Source organism: Scyliorhinus canicula, chromosome 15 (assembly GCF_902713615.1).
Source record: "Scyliorhinus canicula chromosome 15, sScyCan1.1, whole genome shotgun sequence".
NCBI classification, from domain to species: domain Eukaryota; kingdom Metazoa; phylum Chordata; class Chondrichthyes; order Carcharhiniformes; family Scyliorhinidae; genus Scyliorhinus; species Scyliorhinus canicula.
The window spans coordinates 28,767,263-28,792,221 of record NC_052160.1 but is presented as its reverse complement, the minus strand read 5'-3'; the positions used below and the strand labels follow the sequence as shown (position 1 = coordinate 28,792,221).

Here is a 24,959-nt window from a genome sequence, read left to right as displayed (position 1 = left end):
CCCCCTCTCTCTGCACTCCTGCCCCCCCCTTCTCCTGCACTCCCCCCTCTCGGCCCCCCCCCTCTCGGCACTCCCCCCCCTCTCTGCACTGTCCCCCCCTCTCGGCACGTCTCCCCTCCCCCCCTCTCTGCACTCCCCCTTCTCCGTCTGCACTTACTCCCCCCCCTCTCTTCACTGCCCTCCCCCCCCCCCTCTCTGCACTCCTCCCCCCCCCTTCTCTGCACTCCCCCCCCCTCTGCGGCAACTCCCCCCCCCTCTCTGCACTCCCCCCCTCTCATGCACTCCCCCCCTCCTGCACTCCCCCCCCTCTCTGCACTCCCACTCTCCCCCTACTCACTCCCCCCCTCCTCTGCACTCCCCCCCTCTCTGCACTCCCCCCCTCTCTGCACTCCTCTCCCCTCTCCTCTGCACTCCCCCCCTCTCCGCTGCAACTCCCCCCCTCTCTGCACCTCCTCCCCCCCCTCTCTCCTCCTGCAACTCCCCCCTCTCTGCACTCCCCCCTTCTCTCTCTGCACTCCCTCCTTCTCTCTCTTTGCACTCCCTCCTTCTCTCTCTCTGCACTCTCTCCTTCTCTCTCTCTCTGCACTCTTTCCTTCTCTCTCTCTCTGCACTCTTCCCTTCTCTCTCTCTCTCTCTCTCTGCACTCTCCCCTTCTCTCTCTGCACTCTCCCCTTATCTCTCTCTCTGCACTCCCTCCTTCTCTCTCTCTCTGTACTCTCTCCTCTCTCTCTCTCTGCATTCTCCCCTTATCTCTCTCTCTGCACTCTCCCCTTCTCTCTCTCTGCACTCTCCCCTTCTCTCTCTGCACTCTCCCCTTCTCTCTGCACTCTCCCCTTATCTCTCTCTCTTCACTCCCTCCTTCCCTCTCTCTCTCTCTGTACTCTCTCCTCTCTCTCTCTCTGCACTCTCCTCTTCTCTCTCTCTGCATTCTCCCCTTCTCTCTCTGCACTCTCCCCTTCTCTCTCTCTCTCTGCTCTCTTTCCTTCTCTCTCTGCACTCTTCCCTTCTCTCTCTGCACACTCCCCTTCTCTCTCTCTGCACTCTTTCCTTCTCTCTCTCTGCACTCCCCCCTTCTCTCTCTCTCAGTCACTGTAGTGGTTCACCCTGCGCTGTGTTTGTCCAGAATGGCTGATATTTTTATTAATCACTTCTGTAATAGGTGAATATTTGAATGAAATTGTCTTCATGCAAATCAAGAATGGAATTTAGTTTGCAATCTTGACTGTAATAGAGCCTCTACTGAGACTAGAATTGGCATTTCCAGTATCTGTGAAGATTGTTAATAGCTTTATGAAGAGGTTTGTAAATATATACATCCTATGCACTTTCCCTTGATTAATGTCATAGAACATATTACTATAGTAGAGTAATTGGGGAGAATAATTTATGTATCCCCCTTGCCCCATGTCTGCTTTTAATTTTTATGCAAAATATACCCAGCGCCATCAAAAATAAATCATCTGGTCATTTATTTCATTTTTTATTTGTCAAATATTTATATGCACAAATTGGTTGCTTTTTCCTGAGTGACTTTGAACAGCATGTGGATGTTTGGTGAGAAGAGGAAAGTCAGTAAAGAGAGGGAGGTCCTCCTTTACGTTTTGCTGGAATTGGTTTCTGATCTACCACAGGGCAGAAGGGAATCCAGCAAGTGCCATCTCTATAATCACGCTGGTTCCCCAACGTGAATTCTCCACCCTCGCGCCGGCCGCGATTTTGGCGCGAGGGTGCGGAGAATCCAGCACGAGAGGTTGCTCATTTAAACAGATACGAGGAGAATTTTTTTCTCTCCGAGAGTCTTGAGTCTTTGGAATTTTCTTCTTCATAAGGCAGGGGAAGCAGAGTCATGTATATTTTTAAGATTCTTGATGAACGAAGGGGTGAAAGGTTGTCGGGGGTAGACAGAATGTGGCGTTTAAGTTACAATCAGATCAGCCATGATCTTATTGAATGGTGGATCAGGCTTGATGGGCTGAGTGGCCTCCTCCTGCTCCTAATGCTTATTTTGTATGTTTGAACATAGCAACAGTGGTTAAACTTGAAAAGTTATTTGTGGTCTGTAAGAATAAGAAGAGGTGCTATTGCAATGTAGCATCAGGCTTCTATATATAATGAAAACTTTTGTCTCAGTTGTAACAATTGGAAGATGTTAGGAAAATTGGATTATAAACATAGTGGGAAATTTAAGGGTTAAAAGCCTAGGGTTAGAATGTGTTTATTTAAAATAATTCTGTTTGCAGAGCCTGGGTGGTTTTAGCAGCCAGCAAGTGAAATTGACACAGCAATGTGTTTATCAGTCTGGGCTAATGCACAGTGGATTGATTGGGGAAGTCCCTGGGGAGTTCATAGACTACCTACAGTGCAGAAGGAGGGCATTTGGATCATTGCATCTGCACCAATGCTATGAAAGAGCACCCTACCTAGACCCATTCCCCACAAACCCGTAACCCCACCTACCTTTTGGACACAAAGGCAATTTGCAATGGCCAATCCACCTAACCTACACATCTTTGGACTGTGGGAGGAAAGCGGAGCACCAGGAAGAAACTCACACGGACAAGGGGAGAACGTGCAAATGTTGCATTGACAGTCACCCAGGGTCAGAATAGAACCCATGTCCTTGGTGCTGTGAGGTGGCAGAGTTAACCACTCGAGCGTGGTGCAGCTGGGTGAATCCCGGAGAGGCCTCCCATGGGTTTCTCGGCAGCCTTCACGCCTTGCGTGATCCATCCAAGTCACGTGAGGCGTCAGAGTCAGAAGCATGCCCAAATGGTGCGTGACCAAACCGATTTCAGCAAACTTACCTGGGATCTACCAGCCTCCCCAGTGAGGCCGCAGCCAATACCATTCTCACCAACATGGACCAGGCAGAACAGCACCCAGGCTATCAAGGGACCCTGGATGGTCAGGGTCAGTGCTGGGTGGCTCCCTGGCCCTCCCCCGGTGTCACTGTGACACTGCCCTAGTGCCAGGGTGGCACGGCCAAGGGTCAGGGGCTGAGGGGGCATGCCCATGAAAGGATTGTGGAGGGGGATAATGATGGGCAGGTAAGGAGGGGCCTCTGAAGAGGAGCCCATAGCAGGGTGAACTCAGTTGGGGGGTGGGGAATGACATTGTCCTTGTGTGGGGGACCCACAAGCTCATTTAGATCGAGTCACTCTTTGCAAATGATGGCCTGATCTCTGAGTTTAGCACCGCAGTGCCGGAGAAAATCCTAAGAGGGCAATTCTCCCAAAAGGTTTCTAAGTTCATTTGTGACGGACTTTTGATGGAGTTTCCCAGCCGCTCTGCCGGCGAATTCCCCACCGCTATTCAGTGACACTTAGTCTATTTTACGGGCCCTGGGGAGTTTCTGGCCGATTTAGCCAACACTTAGCGAACTTCCGGCCACGCTGCGCCGGCAAAGCATGTTGCCACAGCGCAGCGTGGCCGGTATAAGCCGGGAGACCCATCCCCGGTATCTACCCGACTCGTGATGCCTTGGGGGATTCAACGCAATCTCAGGAGACGCTGCTAAGGGAATCACACCCACAATGGGCAGGATCACCTTTTGGCAGAGCTGCATATTAGAGTGAGGCAGTGAGCGGGATTCTCCGACACCCACCCCCCCCCCCCCCCCCCACCCCCACCTGCCGGGTCGGAGAATCGGCGGGGGGCGGCGTGAATCCCGCCCCCACCGGCTGCCGAATTCTCCGGCGCCGGATAATTGGCAGAGACTGGAATCGCGCCGCGCCAGTCGGCAGGCGCTGTCAGCGGCCCCCCCGTGATTCTCCGGCCCTTGGTGGGCTGAAGTCCCGCCCATTCTATGCCAGTCCCGCCGGCGTAGATTGGAGTTGGTCCCTTACCGGCGGGACCTGGCAGCGCGGGTGGGCTCCGGGGTTCTTGTGGGGGGGGCTGGATCTGGCTCCGGGTGGTGCCCCCATGGTGGCCTGGCCCACGGTCGGGGCCCACCAATCCGCAGACGGGCCTGTGCCGTGGGGGCACTCTATTCCTAAGCACCAGCCATGTAAGCCCCGAAATGGCCGGCGCAAAGGTGAATCCCTCTGCGTATGCACGGGGATGATGTCAGCAGACGCTGACGTTCCCGCGCATGTGCGGACCCGCGCATGTGCGGACCCGCACCAGCCGGCGGAGTCGCTTTGGCCCCGGCTGGCGCGGCGTCAAAGGCCTTCCACGCCGGCCGGCGGAGCGCCAACCACTACGGCGCCATCCTAGCCCTTGAAGGTGCGGAGGATTCCGCATCTTTGGGGTGGCCCGACGCCTGAGTGGTTCCTGCCACTCCGTCCCGCCGGGACCCCCCACCCCGCCGGGTACGTGAGAATCCGACCCTGTAAGTCTCACTCTAATGTGCAGATACACGAGGTACCTGAGGCTTTGGGATTCAACCCTTCGCCTTGGGACCTCAGGCGATCGCCGTTTGATCCTGTCTCCCCACTGCCAAGGTGCCACGCTGCCGCTTTTTGCACACGCGCGCGCGCAATCAGGCTGGGGTTGCCCAGTGTGGACGTTGGGGGATGTGGGGGACCGGGGACCCTCCCATGTTGCGTTCAGGCTGGGGGGGGGGGGGGGGGGGGGGTGGATAGAGAGAGAGGAGGTTAAAAATGGTGTCCCGATCTCTCGCTACAATGGGGAGTGGAGCTCCCCATTCTAAAAAAACGGGGCTATGTGCAGCCTCAGCCGCGCGTTCCCCGTTTAGGCCCCTTATTCAAATAGCCATGTGTTCCTCAGCACTGCGTGTGCCAGGAAGCACACTGCTAAACACACTCGCTTGGGGACTTTGGGTTGGATTCTCCAGCCGCTTCCACCCAGCGACCGGAGAATCCTGCCCGAGGTCAATGGACTTCTCCATTGTCTGTGTCTCGCCTGTGGTGTTCTTGCTGCAGGCAGGACGGAAGAATCCATCCCTTTGTTTTTAGCAATGCGGAGCTAAACTCTGAGATCGAGCCGCCAATTATGAAAGGGTTGCCCCATCTCTAATTGAGATTGCGGGGCCCCACACCCATGAGCAATGTCACCCCCCCCCACACACAAGGACATTACCTCACAACCCCAAGTGAGGACACCCTGCTATGGGGTCCAGGACCCCCACCTATCACCCCCCCAACCTCCCAGAAGCCCCTACTTGCCTTCCCTGCACACCCCCACCCTTCAACCCCCCCCTCCCTTCACCCTCCTTTCATGGACATGGCCACCCCTCGGGCACTGACCCTTGGCAGTGCCATCGTAGCATCCATGTACCCTGGCACTTGGGCAGTGCTCCTGCCAACTTGACAGTGCTACCTGGCCACCTTGGCAGTGCCAGGAAAGCACAGCGAGGCAGGAGAATCATGCCCAATGTGTTTTTCAGCTTGGGGAGATGATGTCATTGCTGGGTGGATCTCAGAGGGGCAGTGAATTTCAAGAAGGTGTGTGTATGTGTGTGTGTGTGTGAGAGAGAGAGAAAAGCAGAGAAGACAAGAGGCTGAAACAACCTTGTTGAAGCAGTTATTTGAAGATATTCAGCCAGAGTCTGAAGGGGTTCCAACCGGATCCAAATCTGTTTTATAAAGCAAGTATCACTCTATGTCCTGCTAATTTTAAGATGGATTAAGAGCTGTATATTTGTTATCTTGGTGTTTAATGGAAAATTTTGAGTAATCGTGCTTAAGATGTAAATTATAAGCCGTTATTTTTGGGTGTGAGGTTAAAAAGTTTAATACTGTAGTTATAATAAAGTTTTGTTTTTAAAATAACCAAGCACTATTTCTTCATGCAACCACTCCTAGAGCGAATCATTCTTTCTACACAGACTTTCAAATGTATTAAAAATATTGGAGTTTTGGTTCAGTATCCTAGCCACTGTTGGGGTCTGGTCTGGGATCGTAATACAGTGAATGTTGTGCCTTTCTGTAAATTTTTCCAGAATGCATTGGTCTGAGATCATTCATTGACAACTGTTGACCAATGAGGTGTGAGATTTGGATGACAAAACAATAGAATTCAGATGAAGAAAAAGTCTTCTCATGTCAGGTGATAATAGAACCAAGAACCAGGCTGAATATAGAAGCTTCAGAGGGGAAATGAAAAAAAACAGAGAGAGCATGAAAACAGACAGACAGCTAACATAAAAGGGAATCCAAAAGTCTTTGATAGGGGTATAAATATTAAAAACACGGTAAAAGGAGGAGTTAGAGACAGAAAAGATTTATGTATGGAGGCTCAGGGCATAGCTGAGGTATTAAATGACTACTTTGCATCTGTCTTACCAAGGGAGATGTTGCTGTTTAAATAATGGGGAAAGAGGACGTAATTCCGACAGTTGAAGGATTTAAAATTGATAAAGAGGCTGTGTTAGAAAGATTATTTGTACTTAAAAGTTAAGAAGGCACAAGGACCAGATAAGATGCATACAAGAATACTGAGAAAATGAGTGTGGAAATTGCAGAGGCACTGGCCACAATTTTCAAGTCTTCCTTAGCCTCTGGGTTGCTGCCAGAGGACTGGAGAATTGCAAATGTTTCTCTTTTGTTCAGAAATTGTTGTAAGGAGAAGCCCAGCAGCTTCAGGCTAGTCAGTTTAACCTCAATTGTGGCAAAATTAATAGTCACTTGGGCAGATGCAAGTTAATGAAGGGAAGCAAATGGTTTTTAACCAGCTTGCTGGAGCTTTTTGATGAGGTAACAGAGTGGGTTGATGAGAATAATGGTGTTGACGTGGTGTACATGGACTTCCAAAATACATTTGCTCACATGTCTGTTGTATGGAACTTTATTAAAGTTATAGCTCATGGAATAAAAGGGACAGTAGTGACATGTATACAAAATTGGCTGAGTAACAGGAAACAGAGAATGGTAATAATAATCTTTATTGTCACAAGGAGGCTTACATTAACACTGCAATGAAGCTACTGTGAAAAGACCCAAGTCGCCATATTCCGACACCTGTTCGGATAGGCAGAGGGAGAATTCAGGATATGTAAATTAACTAACAGCACGTCTTTCGGGACCTGTGGGAGGAAACCGGAGGAAACCCACGCAGACAATGGGGAGAACGTGCAAACTCCACACAGACAGTGACCCAAGTCGGAATCGAACCTGGGACACTAGCGCTGTGAAGCAACAGTGCTAACCACTGTGCTACCGTAGTTAACAGTTGTTTTGCAGACTGGAAGAAGATTTATAGCTGAGTTCCCCAAGGGTCAGTGTTTGGACCTTTGTTCTTCCTGACATATATTAAAGACCTAGACCTTGGTGCACAGGGCTCAATTTCAAAATATGCAGATCATATGAAATTTGGGAACATTGTGAACAATAAGGAGCAAAATGGACAACTTCAAAAGGATGTAGTCAGGTTGGTGAAATGGATGGACAAGTGACAGCTTAACGTTAATGCAGTGAAGTGATGCATTTGGTCGGAGGAATTATACATAAATAAAGGGTACGATTATTTAGGGGATGCAGGAGCAGAAGTGTATGCGTGCATAATTCATTAAAGGTGATAGAACCGATTGAGAGAGCAGTTAATAAAGCATATAGCATCCAGGTCCTTATTAGTAGGGCATAGAGTTCACGAGCAAGAAGGTTATTTATAGAACACTGCTTTGGCCTTGACTGGAGTATTACGTCCAGTTCTTCAGGAAAGATGTGAAGGCATTCGAGAGGGTGCATAAAATATTCATGAGAATTCTTCCAGAGATGAGAAACTTAAGTTGTGTAGATAGATTGGCGAGGTTGGGATGGTTTACCTTGGAGAAGAGGAGAGAGGAGATTCGATAGAGCTATGCAGAATTATGAAGGGCCTGGACAGAAAGGGGAAAACCTTCCATTGGTGGAAAGATTGAGGACAAGAGGGCAGCACGGTAGCACAAGTGGATAGCACTGTGGCTTCACAGCGCCAGGGTCCAAGGGTCGATTCCCTGCTGGGTCACTGTCTGTGTGAAGTTTGCACGTTCTCCTTGTGTCTGCGTGGGTGCAGGTTAGGTGAATTGGCCATGATACATTGCCCTTAATGACCAAAAAGGTGAGGAGGGGTTATGGGGATAGGGTGGAAATGTGGGCTTAAGTGGGTCGATGCAGACTCGATGGGCCGAATGGCCTCCTTCTGCACTGTATGTTCTTTAAGAAAAAAGAGGGCAAAGATTTAAGATAATTGGTACAAGAAGCAGTGGAGACATGAGGAAAAACAACACTGAGTGCCTGGGATCTGTAATGCACTGTCTGACAGTGCGGTGGAGGCAAGTTCAATTGAGGCATTTAAGGGGGAATTGGATTATTATCGGAAAAGTGTGCAGACAATGAGGAGAAGGCTGGGGAGTGGCAGTCGATAAATTGCTTCTTTGGACAGCCGGGGCTGACATGATGGCCCAAATGGTCATCCTCTATGCTGTAACCATTCTATGACTCTGTGATTTGGATGGTCTAAATAACCAATTATCTAAAATGTCCCAAATCCTAATCAACTGGATGGCTCCAACAAAATTCAGCAGTAGTTTATTTTTTTCCTGGTAGTTTCTACTATCCCTTATCCATTTTGTCCCTGCCACTATCCCGTATCCATCCTGTTCTTACTGTATTTGTGCTCTGCTTCCCGGTTCACACCCCTGCTCCACACACAATCCCAGCTTCACTCTGTCTGAAGCTGTGGAAATGCCTTCCAGTCCATTCAATCCACTGTATCTATTTGTAAGTTCACCAATGCAGAATAATAAAAATCAAAGTAAGCAATCCCCTAACGTTATTGTTGGTTTAGCACTACTGCCTCACAGCTCCAGTGACCCAGTTTCAATTCCGGCCTCGGGTGACTGTGTGGAGTTTGCACTTTCTCCCGTGTCTGCATGGGTTTCCTCCGGGTGCTCCGGTTTCCTCCCACAGTCCAAAGATGTGCAGGTTAGGTGGATTGGCCATGCCCCTTAGTGTCCAAAAGGTTAGGTGGGGTTACATGGGCTTAAGTAGGGTGTCCTTTCCAAGGGCCGGTGTAGACTCGATGGGCCGAATGGCTTCCTTCTGCACTGTAAATTCTATGATTTTATGTGACATTACTGGCTGAGTGAGGGAGACAAATTCAGCCACCATGAGGGGACCCAGAAGGCAAGGGAGGTGGACTCTCGAGATGTAGAAAGGGCAGGTAGCATTCTGTACCCAGAAGTTTGTAAAGGATTTTTTGTGGTTCTATTTAACTTCCAACAGCCAGCCTAATAACCCAAGATAGAAAGTAGTGAAATACAGTGTTAAATCCAGTTTGCATTATCCAGTTATAGTTAAAGGTGTAACATCTACACCAGATTTTACAGTAAATAAATCACATTTGGGATTTACAGTAAACCACTCGTGTGTTGCATCCGCCTGATTCACTTCATCCTGTTTCACAGTTTGTACATCCAATGTACATCACAACAAAATATTGTTGTTACCACAAATAGTTTCTGTACTTTTCTATTTAAATTCTATTACCCCCACACATCTGCTCTCTATTAAAAGCCAGTTGCTGTTTCCTGCAGGTTAGGTACATATGGTCATCATTGTGTTTAAGTCAGAACACAGGAAGAATCCTGAGCACAAAGACTTTGAATTTTTCTGCAATCTCTCTGGTTTAACCCTCTCATTGTGATACTACAGATAGCTGGGAATGCAATGCCTCAGACATGTCAAATCTAGGATGGGAGATTCTTTCGCCAGTTATGTGTCATGCTCTTTCAATGTGCTACCAATTGTTTTCAGTTGGAAGCTGCGTTATTTTCACTACCTGTTGAAGATTGAGTACATGAAACCCATTCATACATCCTTTGCGAGCCTATATTTAGTCTTCCCAGCGTTCCTCTCATACAACCACAGCAAGACCACTGCTTCATCTTTCTTTGAATGAATGCCCAAGCACTATTCCTCCCAATCAGCTTCAGATAACAAACGTACAGGGGCTCACTGCAAACATTTTAAGACTGAAACTTCACTTGGGAATAAAACTATTAAGTGAAAAAACAGTTCTCAGTAGCATTTGACTGTATATTAAACAATGAAGTAATAAAAGGTTTTGCATCACTTTGCAAAGAAACCAATCACCCACTCTGATAGATGTCAGAATATGACAATGTCCTAAGTTCAAAGGAGACCATTCGGCCCATCGAGTCTGCACCAGCCCTTGGAAAGAACACCCTGCTTAAGCTCACATCTCCACTCTACCCCAGTAACCCCACCTAACCTTTTGGATACTAAGCGGCAATTTAGCATGGCCAATCCACCTAACCTGCACATCTTTGGACTTTGCAAACTCCACACACAAACTCCACACAGTCGGCCAAGACCAGAATTGAACCTGGGACCCCGGAGCAATGTGGCAGCAGTGTTAACCACTGTGCCATTGTGCTGCCTGATTGGAGTAGGCCATTTCATCTCTGTAACTGCAAAGTGTTGAAACTAATTATGCATCGTTGGTCAGACATGATAACTAAATGTTCCTCATTATCCTTCACCAGCAGGTTGGAATGGGATTGTCATAACTTTGCATAAATTAGCACTCGCACTCCGGTGCACTGCAACAGGGATTTAACCCTGCACTATCCCTTGGAATGTTGACGACAGTGAAGAAAATGCATTTCCAGGAGTGTTCTGTGAAAGACAAATTCCAGAGCTATACTCACTTCTATAAATTCAATATCACAATCAGCATGTAAACTGCAGCTGATGGTTTCTGTCCAGTCCCTGAAATATTTCTGGTTAAACTGCTCTCATTATACAGGATAAAGTAGAAAAACAGATGTAGAATAGGGAACTGTCAGAATTCCAACATTCATCCACTTTCAATTTTGTGACTGGATTTAGGTGAAGGGTGAATTTGGAGATATCTGTTGTGTTTTATTTCCTAGCTGTTTCCCTGACCAAACAAAGGAAAGATGAAAGAAATACTGAATTTATATGGCACCTTTTACAACTCATGATCTCTCAAAGTGGTTTACAATCAGCAATATACTTGAGAAGCGTAGTCACTGTTGTAATGTAGGCAATTACTCTATTTTGTTGCACCGCTGCTTATAATGTAATGCCAAACCAGGGAACATTTTAAAAATTAAACGAATCACAGGGTAAACAAAATGCTGGCAACTGGTAGCTATTGAAATATTTAGGGAGCGAATATCCGGCCACATTGCGCTCTCGCAAGCTTCCCGACAGCCTCTGCGCCTCAGAGTCGGAACCGCGCCCAAAATGGGCGTGACAGAATGACGCTCGCGGACGTAGGGCGTATACCTACTTACGATCTACCTGCGCGGGATCCACCGGCCTCCTTTGATTCACAGGCCTCCCCAGGGAGGCTGCAGACGGGCGCCAATCAGTGCTGGTCCACACAAATGTGGACCAGGTGGAACGGCACCCAGTGGCCCAGGAGACCCCAGAGTGGTCCAGGTCAATGCAGGGTGGCTCCCTGTCCCTCCCCCTGGAACGCGGACACCATGGCACTGCCCAGCTGGCATTTGGTACTGCCACCCTGGTACTGCCAAGGTGCCCGGATGGCACCGCCAAGCTAGCAGGAACACTGCCAGGATGGCAATACAAGGGTACTTGAGTGCCAGAGTGGCACTGCCAAGGGCGAGGGGGGCCTTGTCCATAAAATGAGAGTGATGGGGGGGTTTGAAGGGTGATAAGTAGGGGACCCCGGGAAGTTGGAGGGATGATGGGTGGGGGTCCTGGAAGGGAGGGAGTGCTGTAAGGGGCTTGAAGAGGGGGCCCTTAGGGACCTCACAGCGGAGTGTCCTCCCTTGCGGGGGGGGGGGGGGGGGGGGGGGATAATTGTCCATGTGTGTGGGGGGTGATAGTGCCCATGGGTGCAGGGACCCACAAGTTCACTTAGAGATCTGGGCACCCTTTCACAATGGTAGCCCCATCTCGGAGTTCAGCTCCCCAATGCTAAACAAAATTCTATGTGTGGCCTCAACCGGTGAGAAGCTCTCCAGAGCCCAAAAAAGTGACTCGAGTGTCTGAATAGCTGTGGGGAAATCGCTGAAAAACCCGCCACAAATGAACTTAGAAATTTTGGGGGAGATTTGGGCCCATAGTTCCGTGACCCAGCTCTTACCCAATTCCTGGGATCTATGCATGGGTACCACTTTTCTCACAACTATTGGTGTTGCACATGTTTACATCCCTGTTATTGTTTCTAGTTTACAATACACATTTACTTTCATCTTCTAATCCCATGTTGCAAATAATGTTCAGTTTTGGTGAGTGGATGTGATGTATGATGAGCAGCTTCTACAGTTAATTGATTTTATTGCATTTTCCCCAATCCCTCAACCAGTGTTGCACATGTTATACGGTTGTGGACTGCCATCACAGACTTGTAGTACTGTTTGGACAGCACGGTGGTGCAGTGGTTAGCACTGCTGCCTCACAGCACCTAGCGTGTGGAATTTGCCCATTCTCCCCTTGTCTGCCTGGGTCTCATCCCCACAACCCAAAACTATGTCCAGGGTAGATGAATTGGCCACGCTAAATTGTCCCTTAATTGGAAAAAGAAAGAATTGAGTACTCTAAATTTATTTTTAAAAATCTTGTGTCAATGTTTTATAGCATCAAGCGTTTAGTATTTGTGTGTTGATCATGTGAAAGCTATAGCAAACCACCATTTAAGCCTTCACTTCGGGGTGACATTGTGGCACAGTGGTTAGCTTTGCTGCCTACGGCGCTGAGAAGCCGGGTTCGATGCTGACCCCCATGGTCACTGTCTGTGTGGAGTTTGCACATTCTCCCCGTGCCTGCTTAGGTTTCACCGCCACAATCCACAGATGTGCTGGTTAAGTGGATTGGCCCCTTAATTGGAAAAGAAAATGAGGTACTCTAAATTTATTTTTTAAAAAGCCTTCACTTCAATCCTGTCAGTACCAAAAAGCAGAGGTGTAGCTAGAGAATGTTCTGACTGCATATTACCTGCCTGACAGGCCTTTTTAGGGCTTTGTTTTAAACTTGAATTAAGATTGTATAAAAATAAGGACTTTAAATAGAGCTGTATTACAGCACAGCTCTTCGGACAACTGATAGTTTTGCACCTTGTAATGTGCCTTGGTTCCCTCAATTCTATGCAGTTTTGCAAAAACTCAAAGTAGGGGGTCTTGGAACAGTGAGGCTGCAAATCTGGGTGAACACTGCAACTTCATTTTCCATATCGCCTCGGCTTCAATGGAGCCTCTGTTCATTTTGGTTGAATGATGGAGTTATCTCCCAATATCCCATCCCTCAGTTTACATCGTATAACACAGCATTGGATTGGATTTGTTTATTGTCACGTGTACTGAGGTACAGTGAAAAGTATTTTTCTGCAAGCAGCATGGCAGTCCCAGTAATGTCAAACATGGGCAGCACGGTAGCACAGTGGTTAGCACTGTGGCTTCACAGCGCCTTGGTCCCAGGTTCAATTGAAGAAAGAGAAATGCCGGAAAATCTCAGCACGTCTGGCAGCATCTGTCGGGAGAGAAAAGAGCTATTGCTTCAAGTCCAGATGACCCTTTGTCAAGGCTGTAGATTTGGGGGGGGGGGGGTGGATAAGATGGGGTGCTAAATATATATAAAGAAAGAAAGTAAAGGTAAAAGACAGTTAAAATGAAATGGGATGAAAACAAATGGGTCAAGGTGGGGTAGAGCTAATCATCTGAAGTTGTTAATGTTGAGAATGCCTAACCAGAAGATGAGATGTTGTTCCTCCAGTTTGTGTTAAGCTTCACTGGAACATTGCAGGAGGCCAAGGACAAACATGTGGGCATGGGAGCAGGGTCTTGTGTTAAAATGGCAAGCAACGGGAAGGTCAGGGTCCTGAATGCGCACAGACCGAAGGTGCTCAGCAAAGCGATCACCCAGTCTGCGTTTGGTCTCTCTGATATAGAGGAGACCACATTGGGAGCAATGAATGCAGTAGACCAAATTGAAAGAGGTGCAAGTGAAACACTGCTTAATCTGGACTGAATGTTTTGGGACTGGGATATGAAGCATGGAAGAGGAGCAGGTGTTACACCTTCTGCATGTCGATGTGTGGGGGGGGGGGGGGGAGCAAAGGTTGTAGATGTGGAGGGTTTGACAGCCTTGACAAAGTGTAATTGGACTCAAAACGTTAGCTCTTTTCTCTCCCTACAGATGCTGCCAGACCTGCTGAGATGTTCCAGCATTTTCTCCTTGGTTTCAGATTCCAGCATCCGCAGCAATTTGTTTTTATATTTTCTTCATTGTTTTCAAACTATCTTTTGTCTGCTTCTATCTAGATAGTCCAGGAAGTGCATCTCTATGGTACGGAGTGCTACATAGCAACATTAGTGAGGGGGATATTTTTTCACTGATAATTCTCTTCCTAAGAAAGTCAGCTTTGATTTAACTGAGTCAGAGTGACTGTTTTGCTTTCTCACTCATTGTGATGAGCAGCCTAGGAACAAATGCTTAACCAGGAATACTACTAACATCCTTCCAAGTTTCCTTCAGTAAGGCAATTTACGAATTCATAGGATGCAGAATGGCTTCTAATTAGAGATATAAAAGGGAAAATACTGTTCAAATACTAGATGCATGTACCCCTTATAAAACTGGGTTGAATAAAATCTAGTCACTTCAACTATTTCTCCCTTTTATAGAAAGTGCTTTCTTAAACAGTATAAGCATTCACTTATCTCAGCGAATAACACAGTCCAACAGCAACATTGTAGAATGGTTACATACAAAATCAGTTTAAATTGCCCCAGGCTAGCCGAACACCCAAAGAATTTACAGCTAGTTACATGGATTGTAAGTAAGAAGGAGAGATTACCCAGTTAGCGAGTCCACTTCTTCATCTGTTGCTAACTGTAGTCAGTGGTTCTACTGTGAAATCAGTTTACAACTTGATCCCATCCTAGAGAAAGATGCAACACTCCTCAGCTTCAACAATCAATCTCTGTGCTTGCACAGGATCGGCAGACAAATAGAAAAGCAACAGTTTCCCTTTAATATTGGACCCTGAGATACACACGCTGCTGTGATTAAAGGCTGCCGTGCAAGCTCTGTGTGCTGAATTATCCTTCAGTCTCCTCACGGAGTGAGCAGCAGCCAGCTAACTCCCAGCTGTGAACTCTGACGTACAGGAAACCAGTCTGGGAAATGCTGGGGGAGGGGTGTTGGGGGCAGGGAGATAGAAACAGTTTAAATCATCTTATCCGTGAGGGAAAATATAACCAAAACGGTCTAACAAATTCTGAACCATTCACGTGTCAAGATGCAAATCGCTTTTACCTGTTGTTTTAATCTCGTGTTTATGCTGCTGGAGGATTATCTGCAAATGTAAAAACATTCAGCAGGAGGTCTCCTTTGTACAAATACAGTTAGATCCTGATAAACAGACAGCCACTTTGCCAAGAAATACAATATTGGGATCAGCTCTGTGTTTCTCTGGAATTGGCTGCACTGTGTTCAGTTGTTGGGCTCTTTTCTTCATTATCCGTCCGGCATCAAACAAGAGGTTAATGATAGGCAACTTACACTCCTGGGACGGAATTTTCTGGGAAGAAAGCAAAGTGTAATTTCAGTCAGAAAATCGATGCGAATCCCGCTGCACCGCAATTTTCAGGCACTTTGGAATAAGAAGTTTTTCCCCACGTGGAAAACTCCGAGCCTGAGATGAGAAGCGTCTGATTCGCCCGCCCAGGGGGTCACCTGAACACTTCAGTCAAGGGGGGGGGGGGGGGGGTGGCAGTGTATTTAAACAGCTCCTCACCACTTGCTATCATTCAATCCAAAAGGATGGCAGCGAGGAAGCCCACACATTGATTCTTGGAGGGTTCCTGAGCTGTTTGATGGATGCTGTTGAGAAGAGGCAGGCAACAATATACCCTCATTCTGCCAGAAGGTCCACCAGCAAGGTGACAAATCCTGCCTGGGAGATATTCGCTGCATTGGTCTGTGCCACCAGCTTGATCAAGGTGATGGGTTCAATGTAGAAAAAAACTGAATAACCCACTCCGACCATCCAGAGTAAGTGCTTCCTTTCTCCTCTTTGAACTCCACCCTTCTGTTCCCCCCACTCCCTGGAGTGTCATCTTGATCCCACAGCCCACCATCTGCAGGGCCCCAGGACCCGCCTCTCAAACCTCCACACGCACACTGAACACGCCAGGCGTTTAGCTCATATTATCCCCATTTGTGATCCTGTAGAAGCACAATCGCCGGAAGTGAGAGAAGGTGGGCGGTGGGATGCCTGAACTGAGGATCCTGACTCCATTTGAGGACAAAACCATGAAGCTAGCAGGGGAGGAGCAGGAGTGGGCTTCCACTGACAGTGAGGTGGGCCTGTGACAGAAAAGTGAGGAGCCACTGAACTTTCATCCAGATGGCCAGTCTCAAGTGAATTCTGTGTAGTCCAAACCCTTGACCAGGCCATATACCAAAACCATGGGCGGGATTCTCTGATCCTGAGGCTAAGTGTTGACCCCGTCGTAAACGCTGTTGTGTTTTACGACGGCGGGAACGGGCCCCCAGGAGCAGCGTTTCTGAGCCCTACAGGGGGCCAGCACGGCACTGGAGCGACTCGCACAGCTCCAGCTGCTGATACCGGCGTCAAACGGGCGCCATGGCGTGAACTCGCGCATGCGTGGTAGCTTCCTTCACCACGCCAGCCCTGATGCAACATGGCGGAGAGCTACAGGGACCGGAGTAAAATAGGCCCCCACCAAGAGAGGCCGGCCCGCCGATCGTGGGCCAGGCCACGGTGGAGGCCCCCCCTGGGGTCAGATCCTCCTCCTCGTATCCCCCCCCCCCCACCCAACCAGGCTGCCTCCTGCAGGATGGACACCGAGGTCCCGCTGGGTAAGACCACATGTGAACAGCGCCGGCGGGACTCGGGCTATCTTGGCATCCACTCGGCCCATCCCTTGCGGAGAATCGCCGGGGGGGGGGGGCAGCATAGAGCGGTCCCCGACCCACGCTGGCGCTAATGGCGCCGATTGTCCGGTCGCAATTTTTGGAGCCTCGGGATATTTTCAGCTCCGACGAGATTTGTGCCTTTGGCTGACGGACCGGCTAAAACCCAGCCATATCGCTAACCCATACCCCGATTTCGGGGGCTCCGAGACCCTCCAGGATAATAGGATCCGTCTCTGGGCTACCAAGGAGGCAAAGGCCAAAACGTCGGCCTCTCTCGCCCCCTGGACTCCCGGATCTTCCAACACTCCAAACATCGCCACCTCTGGACTCGGGGCCACCCTCTTTTTTTAGCACTGTGGATATGATATTAGCAAATCCCTGCCAGAATCCCCCGAGCTTCGGAAATGCCCAAAACATGTGAACATGGTTTGCGGGCCCTCCCACACACCTCCCACACCTGTCCTCCACCCCTTCAAAGAAACCTGCTCATCCGAGCCACTGTCATGTGTGGCCGCTGAACCACCTTGAATTGTATCAGGCTGAGCCTGGCACACGATGTGGACATGTTGACTCTACTCAGAGCATCCTCCCTCTACCTCCTTACCTAGCTCATCTTCCCAGTTGCGCTTTACCTCCCCTATCTGGGTTCCCTCCCATTCCATGAGCTCCTTATAAATTTCTGAGACCTTCCCTTCTCCCACTCCCGATTTTGAAACTACCTTGTCTTGTATCCCCTGGGGCGGTAGAAGCGGAAAGGTCAAAACCTGCCTTCATACAAAGTTTCTCACCTGCAGATAGCGAAACCCATTCCCACCTGGCAATTCAAACTCCTCCTCCAAATCCTCCAAACAAGGAAAGCTCCCATCGATAAACAAATCCCCCAGTTTCTCAATTCCTGCTCTTTGCCACTTCCAAAACCCCCCCCCCCCATCCAACCTCCCTAGCATAAACCGGTGATTGCCGCAAATTGGAGCTCACACCAACGCTCCCCCCACTCCCGTATGCTTCCACCACTGCCCCCAAACTCTTAGAGCTGCCATCACCACTGGAGTACCAAGCCGGCGAGAAAGACTCCTAAACTGGTGCCCCTATAAGACGTCGCCTCCACCTGCTCCCACACTGACCCCTTCCCCACTACCCACTTCCAGATCGGTGGGGCCAACAACCCCCCCCCATTCCCGCTCCAACAGCACTTTCCTCACTCGCGGAGTTTTACCCACCTATACGAACCCAGAAATCACCACATTAACCCGCTTAAAAAAGACCTTTGGGATAAAAATAGGGAGACAGTGGAAGACAAACAAAAATCTCAGGAGAACCGTCATCTTTGCGGTCTGCATCCTCCCCGCCAGTGACAGCGGGAGCATGCCCCACCTCCAAAAGTCCTCCTTCATTTGCTCAACTAACCGGGCCAGACTTAATTTATGCAACTGCTCCCACCCCCATGACACCTGAATTCCCATGTATTGAAAACTCCGTCCCACCACTTTAAACGGTAACTCCCCCAACCTCCTCCCCTGGCCCCTCGCCTGGATCACAAAATCCTCACTCTTACCCATGTTCAATTTATATCCCGAGCACCGGCCAAATTCCCCTAAGATCCACATAATCTCTCCCATCCCCCCCTAACGGGTCAGAAAGGTACAAGGGTAGGTCGTCTGCATACGAGACCCTGTGTTCCACCCCTCCCCAGACTACCCCCTTCCAGTTTTATGAAGCTGTCAGTGGCATTGCCAATGGCTCTATAGCCAAGCCAAACAATAGTTGGGAGAGTGGACATACCTGCCTTGTCCCCCCGGCTCAGTCTGAAATATTTTGAGCTCACTCTGTTCGTCCGCACACTCGCCACCGGCGCCTGATACAGCAACCGGACCCAGTCTACAAAACCCTGCCCAAACCCAGACCACCCCAGGACCTACCACAAATACTCCACTCCACCCGGTCAAAGGCCTTCTCCCCGTCCATAGCAACCTCCACCTCCCTCCCCTTGGAGGGCATCGTGATGACATTCAAGAGCCGTCTAATGTTGGCCGTTAGCTGCCTTCCTTGGACAAATCCCATCTGGTCCTCTCCTATCACCCCCGGAACACAATCCTCTATTCTCAAGGCCAAAATCTTGGCCAGCAATTTGGCGTCTACATTTAGTAGGGAGATTGGTCTGTATGACCCGCCTTGTTCAGGGTCCTTCTCCTGCTTCATAATCAATGAAATCGAAGCATGTGACATTGTTGGGGTAAGAACACCCTGCTCCCTAGCCTCATTAAATGCCCTCACCAGCAGCGGACCCAGCACCCCAGAAAACGTCTTATAAAATTCCACTGGGTATCCATCTGGTCCTGGGACCTTGCCTGACTGCATGACCTCCAATCCCTCTACTACTTCCACAATCCCGATTGGGGCTCCCAGCCCCTCCACCAACCCTTCCTCCACCTTCGGAAACTCCAAACCCTCCCAAGAATTGCCTCATCCCCACCACCCCAGCTGGGGCTCCAATTCATACAACCGACTGTAAAGTTCCTTGAACACTCTGTTCACCCGTGCTGGGTCCAAGACATTGCTCCCCCCTCTATCCTTCACTCTTCCTATCTCACTGGCCGCCTCCCATTTCCTAAGCTGGTGTGCGAACATCCTACTGACCTTCTCCCCATATTCATACACCTCCCCTCTCGCCTTCCTCAACTGCCCCACAGCCTTTCCTGTCGATATCGGACCAAACTCCATCTGCAGTTTCTGCCGTACCTTCAACAACCCCGCCTCCGGGGCTTCCGAGTACCTTCTGTCCACCTGGAGAATCTCCCTAACCAGTCTATCCATCTCTGCCCACTCCACCTTTCCCATATGAGCCTGTACCGAAATCAGTTCCCCCCCCCCCCCCCTAACCACTGCCTTCAGCGCCTCCCATACTGTTGCTGCTGAAACCCCCCCTGCATCATTTATCTCCACATAATTCTGGATGGCCTCACTCACCCACCCAAACACCTCCTCATCCACTAACAGCCCTACATCTAATCTCCAGTGCGGACGCTGCCCTCCCCTTGCTCACGCATATATCCACCCAGTGTGGGGCATGGTCCAACACAACAATCACCGAAAACTCGGCATCTACCAAAATGAAAAAATCGATTCTGGAGTACACTTTGTGAACATGGGAGAAAAAAGAAAACTCCTTTGATCATGCCCATCCAAACCTCCACGAACCTATCCCTCCCATATGCTCCATAAACCCTTTTAGTTACACCCCTGCCAATCAACCATAACCGTTCTTAGGCCAGCCTCCAGCCCTTGTCCCGCGCCTCTTCAGGCCAGCCCTCTGGTTCCCACCATCATCGACCCCCAGTCTGCCTCCAAACACCAGTCCCTCCCCTGTCAGCAGATCAATGCCCTCCTCTTCCCCCCCATAACAAAATAACAATCCCAACCCTTCTCAACAAGCTTATCACCTGCTCACCCCCCACTGCGCTTCCGGGAGCTAGCTCGCCCATCTAGCCTGATAGCCCCCGCCCATGGCGCCAATCATTCTATCACCCACTGAGCTCCCTCCCTCCTGCTCGAACATACATATGCAAACATTACAGTCCCCAGCAAACATAAAGAAGAAAATTCCACCCACCATCCCCCATTAAGAACAAAGTTAACCCCGCAAACAACATGGAGCAACGGCCCCAAACTTAGTGCAAAACATTACTTACAAAACCAGAAGAAAAAAAGAGAAATTTAGCAGCAGATCAAAAGTACAGCTGCTCGCCCTCGGGTTCAAAATCCTCCATCACCTGCCAGTCCCCTGTCTTTATAGCAAAGTTCATCGCCTCATCTGGCGATTCGACGTAATGTTCCTTGCCCTCATAAGTTACCCACAGACATGCAGGGTACAGCATACCAAACTTCACCCCCTTCTTAAAGAGGGCCGATTTCACCTTGTTAAAACTCGACCTTCTTTTGGCCAGTTCTGCACCCAAGTCCTGGTAGATACGTAGTTTGTTGCTTTCCCATAAACAGCACCTCATCTGCCTGGCCCATCTCGAGATCTGTTCCTTGTCCAGAACTGGTGCATTCATACCACCGTCGCCCTCAGCAGTTCGGGCGCGATTCTCCACTCCCCACGCCGGGTGGGAGAATCACAGGAGGGCCGGGCGACTCACGACACGCCCCCCCTGGCGCCCCCCCGTGATTCTCCCACCACCCCCCACCCCCCCCCCCCCCCTCCCCCCCCCCCCCCCCCCCCCCCCCCCGCGTGGAAGAATCGCCGCTCGCCATTTTTCACGGCGACCGGCGATTCTCCGGCCCGAATGGGCTGAGCGGCCTTTCTTCGCGACCTGTTCACAACGGCGGCAACCACACCTGGTTGCTGCGATCGTAAACATGGGCGCCAAAGGCCCGTTTGAAGCTTGTGGGGGGCGGAGAGGGGAGTGAGCACCACGGCCGTGCTCGGGAGGGGACTGGCCCGCGATCGGTGCCCACCGATCGTCGGGCCGGCGTCTCAAAGCGACGCACTCTTTCCCCTCCGCCGCCCCGCATGATCAGGCCGCCATGTCTTGCGGGGCAGCGGAGGGGAAGACGGCCACCGCGCATGCGCAGTTTGAGCCGTCAGCCATCGTGACGTCAGCCGCGCGGGTTGGAGCCGGCCAACCTGCGCATGCGCGGCTGACGTCACTTAGGCGCCGCCGTCGCGTCATTCTCTGCGCGCCGCCTTGACGCAAACGTCAAGGCCCGGCGGCCGAGAGTTACGGAGTGCCGCTCCTAGCCCCCCAGGTGGGGGTGAATAAGATGAGAGGAGCGGCCTCCGAGGCCGTTGTGAAACTCGGCCGAGTTCACGACGGCCTTCCCGATTTATCGCGGGAGCAGAGAATTCCGCCCCTCATTCCTCAGCGGCCCTGTCCACCTCCAAAGGTTGAGCAAATGCACCTTCCCCCAGCAGCTTCCTGAACATACGCGCCACATATGCACCTGCGTCCGATCCCTCGCTGCCCTCCGGCAGGCCAACAATCCTCCGGTTCTGCCTGCGCGATCTGTTCTCCGGGTCCTCCACTTTCTCTTGCAACCTCTTCTGGTGGTCCTTCATCAGCCCCAACTCCACTGCCATCCGGGCTATTTACTCATCATGCTCAGCAACCGCTTCTTCCACTTTCTGGATCGCCTGGCCCTGGGTTTCCAGTCTCTGCTCCACCCAGTCAATTCCCGTCTTAATCGGGTCCAGGTATTCCATTCTTTGCTGAGCAAATTTCTGCTGGAGAAAGTCCACCAGGTGCTCCATTGACCACTGAACCGGCAGTTTTGGTTCCTGACCCTCCGCCACATTCTCCTGTGCTGAAGACTCCACTCCCAACTTCGACCAACGTTCTCTCCTTTTCAGACCATTTCTGGTCCTCGAATCCATACTGTTAGGGAATCCTTCTCCTCTACTTCACCAGTCTCCTGTTTTGACAATCAAATCCACCGTAAATCGGGGGAATAGGTCCAAAAAGTCCACCACAAGCGGGAGCTACCAAATACGCGACCACTCATTGCATGGCCGCTACTAGAAGTCCTAGACGACTTTTTTAAAGGTTAGACGAACATACTCACAGGCAACACACTGCAATAATTTGCTCTAGAAAGTTCCACTGTGCAGTCCTGGATCTTAACTCTCAAGACCTCTTCCTTTTGCTTCATCTTCTTACCTTGCATTACAGTCTTGTCCATTTTTTAAAATCTTTCTGAATTACATTGCTGAACAAAACATAGAATGCGCTAAATTCTGGCCATACTACAGATGAATTAATCTATAAGCATGCAAGTAGCGTGAGAAAGTTCATAATTAAATGTCATCAGTGTATTGTTTAACCTCGAGGTCAGGCTGTTTGTGACCTCTCTGAAATATGCCACTGAGAGCATAGTTCTGCAAGTGTTTAAGCTTAATACCTTAATACAAAATGGATTTTTCATTCAGTATTGTAAGAACTGGATTGTGTCTTCCTCTTCGTCCAGTGAGAATTAAGTCCATCATTCATGTTATGCACTGTAGTCCATACAGCAATAATGGGAATGGTACTCATGAGTTACGATGCACTTAATTCTGTTCTCCTTTGATTAAGAGGAAGAGACAATCCATGTTCCTACATTCTGAAAGAGGTTGTTGTGAGGGTGAAATTCTCAGTGCTGAAACGGAGAAAGGGCACTTGTGGTTTTAATAATAAACTGGGGATACCTCAGACTAACCTTAATGTGAGAAATAATGGGCGGAATTCTCCGCTCCCCGGGTAAAATCGGGAATGCCGTCGTGAACTCGGCCGAGTTTCACGACGGCCTCGGAGGCCGCTCCTCTCACCGTATTCACTCCCAAACGGGGGGGCTAGGAGCGGCGCTCCGTTATTCTCGGCAGCCGGTCCTTGACGCTTGCGTCAAGGCGGCGCGCCGAGAATGACGCGGCCGGCTCGCCTAAGTGACGTCAGCCGCGCATGCGCAGGTTGGCCGGCTCCAACCCGCGCATGCGCGGCTGACGTCACGACGGCTGACGGCTCAAACCCGCGCATGCGCGGTGGCCGTCTTCCCCTCCGCTGCCCCGCAAGACATGGAGGCTTGATCTTGCGGGGCGGCGGAGGGGAAAGAATGCGCCGCTTTGAGACGCCGGCCCAACGATCGGTGGGCACCGATCGCGAGCCAGTCCCCTCCCGAGCACGGCCGTGGTTCTCACTCCCCTCTCCGCCCCCCACAAGCTTCAAACGGGCCTTTGCCGCCCATGTTCACGACGGCAGCAACCATGTGTGGTTGCCACCGTCGTGAAACGGCTGCGAACGGCAGGCCACTCGGCCCATCCGGGTCGGAGAATCGCCAGTCGACGTGAAAAACGGTGAGCGACGATTCTTCCGAGCTGGCGGGGTGGGAGAATCGCGGGGGGCGTGAAATGAGTCGCCCAGTCCTCCCGCGATTCTCCCACCCGGCATGGGGAGCGGAGAACCGCGCCCAATTAATTTAATGAGCTATTAGTTACAGAATTGATCGCTGACTACCATGAAGCTGTTAATCAGTGGTGAGTTGTGCAAGGCCTCTGCTCACTGTTAATCTGTCTCTGCTGTTTTTTTTTATTTTCTGCACATTTAATATGTAAACAATCACCAATATAAGGAGCATGCGTCAATGTATTTAATCCCTTAGTTATTAACAGCTTGTCAGCTAATGATTCCTATTTTATATGGGACAGTGTTGGCCAGCATTCCTATTAATATTGCATTTGATTAGAATCCATGTACCGGGCCATTTGGAATAAATTAAAATCTATTTTCTCTGAATGTCATTGAGTTTAAACTGAGCCCAGACAGTGGGTCCTAAGAGAATATAAGGTTTCTATTGTAACATGTAAGATGATGGAGAACAGTAGTTGTGTTGTTTAACACTCATTCTTTACCCTACAGTGAGGCAGTATGGGAGAATATGGCCAGGATGTGTGTGAAAACACGGCGGTTGGATGTGGCCAAGGTATGTCTGGGGAACATGGGCCATGCCAGAGGAGCCAGAGCCCTACGGGAGGCTGAACACGAGCCAGAACTAGATGCGAGAGTGGCCATGCTGGCAGTACAGTTGGGAATGCTGGTATGTGACAGACGTTGCCTGGGGCTCTTGGTAAAATACACTGTTTCTAAATTTTTAAAGTTCATTTTTGAGATGTGAATATAACCAGCAAAGTCAGAATTTATTGCCCATTCCTAATTCCCCTTGAGAAGATGATGGTAAGCCACCTTCTTGAACTGCTGCAGCTCATGTGGTGTACCTACACCCACAGTTCTGTTTGGGAGGGAGTTTCAGGATTTTAAACCAATGACAGTGAAGGAATGGCGATATGGTTCCAATTAAGGATGACGTGTGACTTGGAGGGCTGCTTGCAGCTGGTGGTGTTCCCATGTGTCTACTGCTCTTGTTCTTCTAGGTGTTTGAGATCCCACAAGTTTGGAAAGTGGTACCAAAGGAACCTTGGTAAATTGCTCTAGTGTTAAGGATACATACTGCTACCAGTTTGAGCAGGTGTTGGATAAGGTGCTGATCAAATGGGCTGCTTTGTTCTCCTTGGTGTTGAGCTTCTTGGAGCTGTATGCATCAGGCAAGTGGGATGTATTCCATCACACTCCTCACTTGTGCCTCAGGTGTGCC

At 49.9% G+C, this 24,959-nt stretch overlaps 2 protein-coding genes across 3 annotated transcripts in view; one reads left to right on the top strand and one right to left on the bottom strand.

Annotated features, from left to right (window-relative positions):
* tmem204 (transmembrane protein 204) overlaps positions 1 to 15,057 on the bottom strand; it is a 49,524-nt gene extending 34,467 nt beyond the window's left edge. For both annotated transcript variants that reach the window (XM_038820739.1, XM_038820740.1), the window contains exon 1: positions 14,752 to 15,057. The gene's annotated coding sequence lies outside the window, so the exon portion shown is untranslated. The remainder of the gene's footprint in view (positions 1 to 14,751) is intronic.
* The window catches only part of ift140 (intraflagellar transport 140 homolog (Chlamydomonas)), a 174,426-nt gene that overhangs the window by 107,877 nt on the left and 41,590 nt on the right, over positions 1 to 24,959 (top strand). Inside the window, exon 19 of the mRNA XM_038820731.1 lies at positions 24,227 to 24,404. Within this exon, the coding sequence (XP_038676659.1) occupies positions 24,227 to 24,404 (178 nt within the window). The remainder of the gene's footprint in view (positions 1 to 24,226; positions 24,405 to 24,959) is intronic.